We start from the raw sequence: 12,482 nt of genomic DNA on the forward strand, positions 1-12,482 counted from the left end.
ACTTGCTTCGTGCAAGGCCGGGAGCTTTGTCTCTAAATGTACAAGCCTGATAAGGACAGTCTGTCTCTCTCTGTCCCTCTCCCACGCACGCACGCACGCACGCACACACACACACACACACACACACACACACACACACACACACACACACACACACACACACACACACACACACACGAAGACAGACACTGCATGATCTTAGCTGAAGTGTAAACAGACAGCGTTGACGTGCCTGTGTGTCTGATAGGGCTGTTAAGTGGTTATATAAGCATGATAAACTGTTTCCCAACATCATAACATCTGCAGAGTGCACGAGCATTTCCTCACACGGAGATTCTGTCGTTCAGCCTCGTGAGCTCTCCAAGCATTTCTGATGCGTCCAGATTTTTCCATTTGCTTCTGTTTGAGTGCTCTTTATTTGTTATTACAGAGGGGATTTGTAAGTTTGGTTCTGATGTCAGGAATATTTTCCAAAAAGCCTCTCCATGCTCTCCCAGAAACAAACGCTGGTGTTTGCTCGCTCACTCGCCATCGTTTCGGGAAGCCAGCAATCTCATCCAGCTCGGCTGAAAATGAGATCAAACCTTGTCGTCCACCCTGCTGACAATTCATCTACAACTCTCTCGGCTAATTAAAAGAGCACCTGCATACCTGTGTGTGTGTGTGTGTGTGTGTGTGTGTGTGTGTGTGTGTGTGTGTGTGTGTGTGTGTGTGTGTGTGTGTGTGTGTGTGTGTGTGTGTGTGTGTGTGTGTGTGTGTGTGTGTGTGTGTGTGTGTGTGTGTGTGTGTGTGTGTGTGTGTGTGTGTGTGTGTGTGTGTGTGTGTGTGTGTGTGTGTGTGCGCGCGCATTTGCAGCCCCAGTCTTGACTTCTTTCCAAGATCTGGCTCCCTCCTCCCTCTCTTTCTCTCCTTTCTCCTCACACTCATTCACGTCTCCTCTTTCATTCCACAGTTTACACTATAAATCCCCTCCTGGATTTAATTGACTGCATTTACTGCAACAATAAATACAATATTGTAAAGAAAAAGGTGAAAAGTGACACCCCCTTTCCCCCGTCTTGCCCCACGTGGTCTCGGACTCCTTTACATTTATTGTTAACGCAGTTGAAAGCTTTTTGGAACAAGTTTTGGCGACACAGTGGAGAGCGGGACAATAAACAAACACTGCGATGAACCCATTAAAAACATCTTACAGTGAGTTAGTGAGGCAGTATTAGAACACAACAAATGTCCTGTTAGGTGGTCAAACACGGAGCAAATTTCATAGCTGGCACCATTTCATCGTTTTTTTTGTGTAAAGTTGGCTTTCACTGTTATTCACCTTCAGCATAGGCTCAACTAAAACCACTAAATGTAAGAAAAAAGAAATTTTCTCTGTAATAGCTGAGGTTCTAACTTGTTCTCAGAGGGGTAATAGCAGGGTTCCCGAACCACAGATTGGGAACCACTGTTGTAACCATTAGGAAGACATTGAGGACTTGCAGGTGGGGATGATTCAGCGGCGGTGGAGCTCATCTCTTGGGGGGCCTTGGACAGCGAAGGTTGTAAATCATTAACACTGGTGATGGATGGTGACACCCAACAGGAATCCGAGGTAAAAATAAACCTAAATAGGCCATTTTTGGACAAAGCAAGTATTATGTCAAGGTGGATGGATTTACAAACCAATTCAGAAAAGCCTATATAAATTTATTGCAACACCGTTTGTGTTTAATTGTTTCCATCCTTTGCCTCGAACCAGAAACCGTCCATATGCTTCATTCTGCATGTAGGAGGATGAAGCCTACACGCGAGTCCGCCTGGCAAATAGGATTTTCTCTTCCCCTTCCTTGTCTCTCCATACATATCACACTCACACACACAAAAAAAAACACGCTGTGTTCTTATCAGACAAAGGCAGTTAATTTGAAGTGTGTGTGTCGCGATTCAAAGGTGATTCGCCATCGATGTTTTGGCCTTGACGAGAGCGGCCATGCTGCCGCGTGCAACCGTGGGTTTTTTTTTTCCCCTCTTCTTTTTTTCTCCCTCAGCCGCGCCATTGTTCTCTTAAACAGCTGTCGTTTTGGCTGATTCAGAACAGATGGCATGTGCATGTGGGTCTGCTTGGCTCCACGTATGTACAGGCGGGTGGATGTGTCTCGAAGAGGGAAGTGGGCGGACGGACGGATGAACGGCGGGGAGAGACGAAGTTCAGAACCGTGGAGAGTGGGTGTACCCTACGGTGTTGTATGTAAAAAACACACAGCTGAAATACCTAATCAGAGCTTTAGAATAGGTTTACTAAAACACAACAACATTGTTAAAAAGCATCACATCAGCCTGAAATTTGAAGACAGCATGTTGGAGGTGTTTCAGGTGGATCCTCACTGTCAGACTGGAACAGATTGCACGTTGAACAGAGGAACTCCTGAGCTTGCCCGAAGGCAAAGAGTTGTTAGACTACAACACTTACAGTACAACTGTGGTGTGTGTGTGTGTGTGTGTGTGTGTGTGTGTGTGTGTGTGTGTGTGTGTGTGTGTGTGTGTGTGTGTGTGTGTGTGTGTGTGTGTGTGTGTGTGTGTGTGTGTGTGTGTGTGTGTGTGAGAGAGAGAGAGATGTGTGATGGGCTCTGGGATATCTGTGTCTCCACGCATCTGTTTATCCCACGGCTGTGTCGTATCATCGCCGATGGCAAACAGTGGCCTGACAATGACAAAGACTCCTGTATGTTTTGCTGCTGATGCAGTGCTAGCACACACACGCAGACACACACACACACACACACACACACACACACACACACACACACACACACACACACACACACACACACACACACACACACACACACACACAGACAAGCTCACGACTCGCTGGGATATGGGAGTTGGCAACAACTGAAGTGTGTGGCGTGATGGTGCTGGCAGGTTGCGCAGCTTTTACCCCCCCCCCCCCCCCCCCCCCCCAAATCCTCTGTTTTGTTATATTCTCACGAAATGCAAGGTAGAGTGTGGAGTTTTGTTTGCAGCCCAATTACCATGCACTGATAACGCACATGAGCCAAAACAATATGACCAACTGCAAAATATTCCGTATGGGTCTACTTTTTTCTTGCTGATCATTGAAACATGGACACCAGCAGACCTCTGAAGGTGTGCTGTGGTATCTAAAACCGTTAGCATCCGGTTCTTTAGGTCCTGAACCAAACTTGGCTTGTTTGGCACATGAGGTAAAGTTGATGTGTTTCTCAATCCAGTCCTGAAAGATTGAACGTTTTCGGCAGAGGCTCTGGTTCTTCCCATAGTGCATCTTTGTGTTATTTGTTTCCTCAAAGGTATTCAGCAGGCCAGACCACCTTCGACTGGTTTGCGACTGCAATCCCCAGTGATTTCTGACATCTCTCTTATCAGAACCAGCTTTAACCTCTGCAGCAGTTTGAGCTACAGTTGCTTGTATATTGCATTGGACCACACGCGCCAACCTTAACTAATCACATGCATCAATGACCCTGCCTATGACCCTGTCACTGGTGTACTTTTTCTTTTCATGAACCTTGAAAATAGCTGAGATCCTTATAATACATCACCTTATTCCCCTAGGTTCCTTATTAGTCCTCGCATATTCCTCCACGATGTGCTTCCCGGCTTCTGTAAGACTATGCAAGTCCTAATGGGTGCACAGATTTGGTCAATAAGTTAATACTTATCGACCAAATCCCCCCCTGAAGGGACAAGAGATCACAGCAGGCCTCTACCATTTATTTCACATGGATAGCCCTATCAAGAGTTTAGCTTCAGCTTTAGGACACATGGGTTTACTTTAACCTAAACCTTAAGTGTTGCCTAGATTTAAAAAAAAAAGAAAAGAAAATCAGTGGTATTCATTTTGCCTGCCAGTGGTCATAATGTTAAGGCTGATCACTGTTTACTTTTTCCTGTGTGTGTGCGTGCTTGCGTGCGTGCGTGCGTGCGTGCGTGCGTGTGTGTGCACGCTCCGATGCCACTCCCATACCACTGACCGGCTCGCTGCATGTTTACATACCAGGACAGAAGAGTGATGGCCTGTTGTAGAAAGGAATGTGAGACACAAGGCCACTGAGGTTCATACACATGCTCGTCTTTTATGCCAGCATAGCTTCCTGATCCGTGCTGCAATCATTTCTCAGATATCCCGCTTTAATCACAAAGTGTGAGCAAAAAGCGTTTCTCTTCTGATGTTGTTTCATCCCTTTGATAGACTTATTAACAAAAGAAAACATTCATAGAAGTGCAAAGAGGCAAGATTACGATTTGTCTTGATACATCTTTTCTCCGTATGATTTCCATTGTATTATTTTTAAACTAGAAGGATTTGAATATAAATTGAAAGCCTCAAGCCCTCTCCCTGAAGCTAAACTGTAAATAATAACTCTAAACTTTTTTCTAATCTTTGGTAATTGAAGCAAATGGGTTTTGCGGGGAGATATTTGTCGCACGGAAACGTACATGCCTTTTTTTCCCCTTTTTTATTTACGAGGAGGCGAGAGGGCTGAGCAGTGTAATGAGTGAAAATGCATGCTTAATTTAAATGGCGAGTGTGTCTGTTAGGGAATGCATTAGAGTCTGCAGAAGAAGCGTAAGACATATTAATTGACAGACAGGAACCGCTGTCTCCGAGGTTGATACAAGTAATTTATTACTTCAGAAACGAATGCCACCGCCAGAATGTGCTTCATTAATTTCAAATTTAGTTTTAATTTCAAGCTGTTGCCCCTTGAGAAGAATAAGGTGGCGAGTTGTGTTTGAAGAGACATTTTTTCCCTTCTCCTTCACTTCATCCCTCTCTCTCTCTCTCTCTCTCTCTCTCTCTCTTACTCTCTCTCGCTCTCTTGCTCTCTCTCTCTGACTGTCTCTTATTTTCTGCAGTACAGAACAATAACCTGGGGGTGGGGAGAGAAAGTGATAGTGACTTGATTCTAATTTGAAAACAATATCATTGTAAAGGGGGATGTTAGTACAGAATTACTATTTATGAGAGTGATTTCTTAGTAAATGTTGATGGATGATCGCCCTGTCTCCTATAGAGGAGTTAAAACTTCCACCAGTTCCAACAAGCGAACGCAGTTGAGAATTTCCATGGCGGTGTACTCTGTCAGTATTTTTCTAACACACATTTCTCTATCTGCTTTTCTTTTTATCTGCCTGTGCAGCATACGTCCCTGAAGATGAGAAGGAAGCTGCTCTTTTAGACGACGACCTGGAAGGAGAAGACTCTGCACCGGAAGGCGAGGAACCTGCAGTCAAGCTGCTCTGTCAGGACAGGCCAGGATCCACTGGTTTCCATGATTCCCCCAATGCTGCTGACTTCTCTGGTCAGGAACTGGACAGCGAGTCTCACCTGAGTGAATCCAGCGACAGAATGTCTGATTTTGAGAGCTCCTCTCTTAAAAATGAGGACGACGTCCTTCTCTCTAAAGACTCCTCCTCTTCTGCATTGGCAGCTGCTGCCAATGCAGCCGCCATAGTCAGTGGAGATGAGGCCATGTTGCCCGCAACAGGCTCGGTGGCCGACAGCTTGGAGAAAATGAAGGCGATTTACACCTCCTTCCTGACAAACTCCTACTGGTCAACACTGAATCTGAACCTGAGTCAACCCCCTGCCGAGAAGCCCCCTCGCAGTCACAGCAGCAGCAGTAGTAGCAGCAGTAGCAGTAGCTGTGGAAGTGGAGGCTATGATTGGCATCAGACAGCGATGGCTAAGACCCTCCAACAGGCCTCACAGAACCACCACAACAGGCTGGGTCTAGTTCAACATCCCACTATAGCTATGTCCACAGCATCAACAGAACCCAACCTCTTTAGTACTGTCCAGCTGTACCGGCAGAGCTCCAAGCTCTACGGCTCCATATTCACCGGGGCCAGCAAGTTTCGATGTAAGGACTGCAGTGCGGCATATGACACACTCGTGGAGCTCACGGTACACATGAATGAAACAGGCCACTACCGCGATGATAACCACGAGACAGAAGGTGGCGGTGCCAAACGGTGGTCGAAGCCCAGAAAGCGTTCCTTGTTAGAGATGGAAGGAAAAGAGGATGCACAGAAAGTTCTGAAGTGCATGTACTGTGGACACTCCTTTGAGTCCCTCCAGGACCTCAGTGTCCACATGATCAAGACTAAACACTACCAAAAAGTGCCTCTGAAAGAGCCTGTTACACCAGTGGCAGCTAAGATTATCTCCTCAGCTCGAAAGAGAGCGCCTCTTGATATTGAAATCCCGAGCTCCCCCGACTCAAATGGAGGCAACACACCGAAGCCCACCTCCCTAAATGACCCTAACGACATACTTCAGAAGGTTACCAACCCTTATATCACACCTAACAACCGCTATGGTCACCAAAATGGTGCCAGCTATGCCTGGCAGTTTGAATCCAGGAAGTCACAAATTCTTAAATGCATGGAGTGCGGCAGTTCTCACGATACACTTCAAGAGTTAACTGCCCACATGATGGTGACGGGACACTTCATCAAAGTTACCAACTCTGCTATTAAGAAGGGCAAACCAATTATAGAGTCATCCATCCAAGCGCCGATAACTAATTTAACAACTGAAGAAAAGGTGCAATCTGTTCCTCTGGCTGCCACAACCTTCTCCCCTCCCCCTGCCCCAGTGCCCCCTCCAACCAGCATCTCTCCCATAGCAATGATTGTGGAGATAAAAAAGGAGGAGAAGGAAGAGGAATGCACTAAAGAGTCTTTTGTCAACAATGGTAACAGCCTCAACAAGGAGAAGAAAGGAGGAGGTGACGAGGAAGTCGAGGAGAAGTTTGACATTTCTTCTAAATATTCTTATCTGACTGAAGAGGATCTGGATGAAAGTCCAAAGGGAGGTCTTGACATCCTCAAGTCTTTGGAAAACACAGTAACTTCAGCGATCAACAAAGCCCAGAATGGAGCTCCAAGCTGGGGTGGATATCCTAGTATCCATGCCGCCTATCAGCTTCCAAACATTATGAAGCTCTCTCTAGGTAACTCTGGAAAAAACTCCAGCCTCAAATACATGTTCCCAGGTGGGGAGATTCTCTCCCCGACTGGAAAGAACCAGCCGCTAATTTCTCCTCCCACTCGCCAGTCTTCTCCGCTTCCCAAAAACAATTTTCACGCCATGGAGGAGTTAGTGAAGAAAGTGACAGAGAAAGTGGCCAAGGTGGAGGAGAAAATGCGAGAGCCTAGCGCTGCTGTGAGGGCTTCTCCTCTGAGACGCACCACACCCTCACCCTGTGACAGCGAGGTAGGAGACTCAGCTCGAGTCGACTCCCCCAAAGTTAACAGAGTAAGGGGTTGTAAAACTCCAGAGAATATGATTGGAGTGGAAAATGTAGTAGATGGGAATGGAGCCAATCACAAAGATGCAAATGGTGATATTTCCCTAAAAGAGTCTGTGGAGAATGGAGTGGATTCCAGTGCTGTGACATCACCGGTACCTGCCTCTCTGTGTGGCGGAACAGCCATCATCACAGACCATCCACCTCCAGAACAACCCTTTGTCAACCCTCTAAGCGCACTGCAGTCCGTAATGAACGTCCACCTTGGGAAGGCCGCTAAGCCTGCCCTGCCCTCCCTTGACCCCATGAGCATGCTGTTCAAAATGAGCAACAGCCTCGCAGAGAAAGCAGCTGTGGCTGCCTCCACCCCACCATCACAGACCAAAAAGACTAATAACGACCATTTAGACCGCTACTTCTATCAACAACATCTAAACAATGACCAACCTATCGATCTCACCAAAGGAAAACATGCAGAAAAAAGCAGCAATGGCGGGTCTTTAGGTTCAGCGGCTCTCTCTTCCACCACCTCTACCCCTTCCTCGATTTCTCCCGCCTCAGCTGTCACTATGACCAAAGCCTCAGCTGCAGTAGCCTCCTTTATGTCCACCTCCCCTTTGAGAGAAAATGCCCTTTCAGATATCTCTGACATGTTGAGAAACCTAACAGAGAGTCAAGCTGTTTCCAAGTCCTCTACACCCACCAGCCAGTCCGAGCGCTCTGACATTGACGGTGTCACACAAGAGGAGATGGAAGACATCTCGCCGGCCCAGAAACGTAAAGGCCGCCAGTCCAACTGGAACCCTCAACACCTCCTCATTCTGCAAGCCCAGTTTGCTTCCAGTCTGAGACAAACGAGCGACGGAAAATACATGATGTCGGACCTGAGCCCGCAGGAGAGAATGCACATCTCCCGTTTCACTGGCCTCTCGATGACTACAATATCCCACTGGCTGGCTAACGTCAAGTACCAGCTGAGGAGAACCGGTGGCACTAAGTTCTTGAAAAACTTGGATTCGGGTCACCCGGTGTTCTTCTGCAGCGACTGCGCCTCTCAGATTCGCTCGCCCTCCACTTACGTCAGTCACCTGGAATCCCACTTGGGCTTCCGACTGCGAGACCTGGCCAAGCTTTCTGGGGAGCAGTTGCTCAGCCACATATCACAGCAACATCAGCAACGCCACACCAAAGGACTATCTGAAAAACTCTTCTCCAGTCTACATCCGTCCACCCACCTGTTACCCTCCTCCCTGCCCACAAGCCTACCCTCCACGTTACCCATCTCCCTCTCCTCGTCATTAACGACCTCTTTGCCCTCGAACAAATCCCCGTCCCCCTCCCCGGACGACGACGACAGCGCAGCCGTGTACCAGTGCAAGCTGTGCAACCGGACTTTTGCAAGCAAGCATGCGGTCAAGCTCCACCTGAGCAAGACTCACGGGAAGTCCCCCGAGGACCATCTCATGTACGTGTGTGAACTGGAGAAGCAGTAGCAGCGGCTGTGGACAATGCTGCGCTCGTTTTCTCGCTTTCTCTTCTTAGCCTTTTACAGACATTAAAGAAAAAAGATGAAAGGATTATTGAAGTGACAGAACTGCACAAGATGCCATACAACTACTGCTCTGAGTTTTGGCACATGATTTTACACATTGTGTTGTAGCAGTTTTTCTTTTTTTTATTATGTTTGTTGGTGAGTTTGACTCACTTGATTTTCGTGATCTTTAACAGGAAAAGACTATTTTCCCATTTTTTTGTTTGATTTTTTTAAAAGGGCACATGGGAGCCCTTGCCATTTTGACGATACTGTGTATGAAGGTTTAAAAAAAAAAAAGAGATTCTGAAAGTGGTGTGTATTTTAAAACTTGTGTAAATTGAATCAAGTTCTTTTTTATATTTTGGCGTCACTGAGGTGTGATGAGCTGCATGCATAAATAAAACAGTTAAGTTAACATTTTATAACAAAATCTGGTGCACTTTCTATAGTTTTTCTTCTTTTCTCCCCTCTCTCATAATTGCTCTATTTGTTCTGCTTAATTAAATTTTTCAATTTTTAATTTTTTGTGCTGAAATCAGCATTGAACATTTAACCCTCTGAGTACGTCAAAGCACTTCTACACAAGATTAGGAATTACCGAAGCAAGCATAAGGATTAAACATTGTGTTTACCGGACATGTGTTGAGTCTAGACATGAAAGTTTATTTTAAAAAAGCGAGATTCTCCATTCGATGTAAGTTTTTCTTCATACTTGTGTAGCAGGAGCTCACAGGACTTGCATTGTAGTAACGTGGGTAACAAAAAAGAATTAAAAAAAAAAAGATTTCTCCTTTGTTAATCAGGGACCTATATTAATTCAGGTCTGTGTAAAATATGTAAATAATATCATATGAATTAACTCCTGTCTAAATTATGCATCATTTCTATATTTTTAATTTAAAAGGATTATGACTATCTGCTGGTGCACACTATATGAAGACGTAAATGAAAATGTTTTGCACAATAGTTTTTATAAATGTGTTCTGTGATCAAAGGATACGAAAAAAAAGGGGGGGGGGGCAGAAGGTGACTCTTATATTCCCAACTCGTGCTCAAAGGGTTAAAAAGTTGTTTTTAAAAATCCCTATTACTCGTATCACTACTACAGACACTACGCTACATGTGGCCCTGTATGAACACGGAAAAGATATTACAAAGGTTGTACAAAAAAAGACTTTATGAAGATATTTCACATGTAAACTGTTATTTATAAGCACTCTTGGTTGTTTCATAGCATTTGAATGCCTTTTCGGATTGGTCTTTTTTTTTTTTTTTTTTTTTTTTTTTTCGTCTAATTACTCTGCCATGAATCCACACTGCAGCTTTATCTTTTTTGGGGATATGAAAGGAAACCATGGTTACACTAACCTCTTGAGTGACAAGTTCTGCTACATTTTTGGCAGTTAATTTGCTGAAGTAACTGACAGCTGCCAGTGTAGAGAAATGATGTTTAAAAAAAAAGATCCCTATGTGTAAAATATCGGCATGTACACAGCACAGATACTGTTATGCATTTCTGTGCCGTTAGTCTTTTTTATTTCGTCCTTTTTTCTGTTGTTGTTGTTCTTGACAATGAACGCCCCATTATATGACTTCATATAACCTTGTTTTCTACTGCAGCATTAAAAAAAAGGAAACCGTTTTTTTTGCAATAATGTGTGTGCGCGTGCGCGTGTGTGTGTGTGTGTGTGTGTGTGTGTGTGTGTGTGTGTGTCATGGCTATCAATTATGTGTGTGCTGTGCAGTCCCTAATGAGCACATTAGACTGGGAGTGTGTCAACGTCTGTCTGTGACGAGCTGCAGACTAGTTTACAGTGAGTGGCAGCAGCAGCGGGGCCGTGTGGGAGACAAACACACACACACACACACACACACACACACACACAGACATGCAAACAGACACCCTTATTGTCGGGTTTCCCTGTAGCTTCTCTGTTGTCCTGGTGCCTGAGACTAAAGTAGACTGTAAATTTAGGGTCAAACCTGCAATGTTATAAAGTTGTAATGCTACTTAATTGATGCAAAACACTACAACTGCAAACTATCATCACTTTTAACACAATTAGTACTCTTTCACCTTCTACGAAGACCAACAAAAACTCCCATAAAGTTTCCCTCCCGTATCTGAACTTCTATAATTATCCCGGACGTCCGTTTTGCGCCTGCTCCCCACAAAGGTAAGAAAGCTGGCAGGTATATTTGTTTTGGCTTCATGGGAGACGACAACAATGCTGACAAGATGAGCGCGTCCTTTCAAGTGTTTATTTAGTCATATTTTCTTTCTCCTTTCCTGAGGCTGGGGCTGTGATTAAATAGGAGTCGTATCACTATCAATTTGATGATGTGTGCCGCATGATGGCATGATATGGAAAATGAAGCCGATGGAATGAGGAAATTAGGCTCAACAAAAAAGAGGGATGGAGAAAGAGGTGTGTGAGAGGTTTTTTTTCTCTTCGCTTCAGATCTACATAACAATCCCAGTTTGTTCAGCGCAGATTTTACAGAAAGAATATAAAGGTACGTACATCATCAACATGTAAATCTGCTCATGCAAACACATGCGCGTTACATAAATACAAACAGCTCATGCAGGATAATATAAACGAGACATGTTTTTCCTCTCCAATTCGACAAATTTAAATAGCATGCCAAAAAAGGAAGCACGTGCACACATGACTGAGCACGCACATACACACTACACAAACAGCTCTGAAATTGTACAGACCAGTAATTTTACACTTTTTCTTCGCACATCCGTGCATAGATGCACAAAAGGCACACACACACACACACACACACACACATCTCAACAGCCAGGTAGAAGGACTTCATCCGCACTGACAAGGTGCCACAGTGTGTGAAAATGTCAGCCTTCAACAGTGCAGCCTGAAGTCTGGCACCATATTTAAGGCTCTCATTAGCCTCAAAGAAAATATGCGTGAAATTGAAGTGTAAAAAAGCCATTTTCTCTTTTTCCTTCCCTTCACATCCGGCGAGTACAGGGGAGGGCTTATTAAGGTTCAGAGCCGGCAAGCAGGGAGACAATGGGCGCCACCACAGAGCATGTGGACGCCCACACGCACATCCACACACACACACACACACACACACACACACACACACACACACACACACACACACACACACACACACACACACACACAGGCACAGTGAAACATTTCAGCCTGTACGAAATCACAATGTGTACTAACTCAAACAAATAAAACAGCATCCATATGCTGCTTATTGTAACCACTGGGTAAAGATAGTACATAACTTGTCTTTTAGAGCAAGCAGTGATCGTCATTGGTGGATTCTTTCATGCAACAGTGACAACACTTTGGGGTGCAACAATAACAATACCCGCACACAGTGTGCTAGACCAGACAAGAAAGCATATCAGCAATGTTGAGGCTGGAAAGAGTGACGCAGCTCCCTCTGGTACAGTCTGCCTGTGTCTACTTACACATTCCAAAATGAGTAGTTTGTTGAGGTGAAGCATGCATGTAAGCATTAGATAGACACGCATTGGAAAGCATCACCACAGGAGATGCCAGGGCTGACCACTGAAGCGGCCACCCCGGGCTGCAGGTGAACTCGTTGTGTCGTGACCCATGTGCCAAACCAGCCACTGGAATCACTGCATTCCCAGGAGACAGTAACAG

The 12,482-nt window shown here is 45.2% G+C and overlaps 1 protein-coding gene across 1 annotated transcript in view; it reads left to right on the forward strand.

Moving 5' to 3' along the window:
• tshz3b (teashirt zinc finger homeobox 3b) overlaps nt 1-9,568 on the forward strand; it is a 44,486-nt gene extending 34,918 nt beyond the window's left edge. The window contains exon 3 of the mRNA XM_080458660.1: nt 5,169-9,568. Coding sequence (XP_080314786.1) covers nt 5,169-8,776 — 3,608 coding nt within the window. The 3' untranslated portion in view covers nt 8,777-9,568. The remainder of the gene's footprint in view (nt 1-5,168) is intronic.
• Nucleotides 9,569-12,482: the final 2,914 nt, after the last annotated feature.

The sequence above is a fragment of the Lipophrys pholis genome (genome assembly GCF_963383615.2).
Source record: "Lipophrys pholis genome assembly, chromosome: 2".
In the NCBI taxonomy this organism is placed as follows: domain Eukaryota; kingdom Metazoa; phylum Chordata; class Actinopteri; order Blenniiformes; family Blenniidae; genus Lipophrys; species Lipophrys pholis.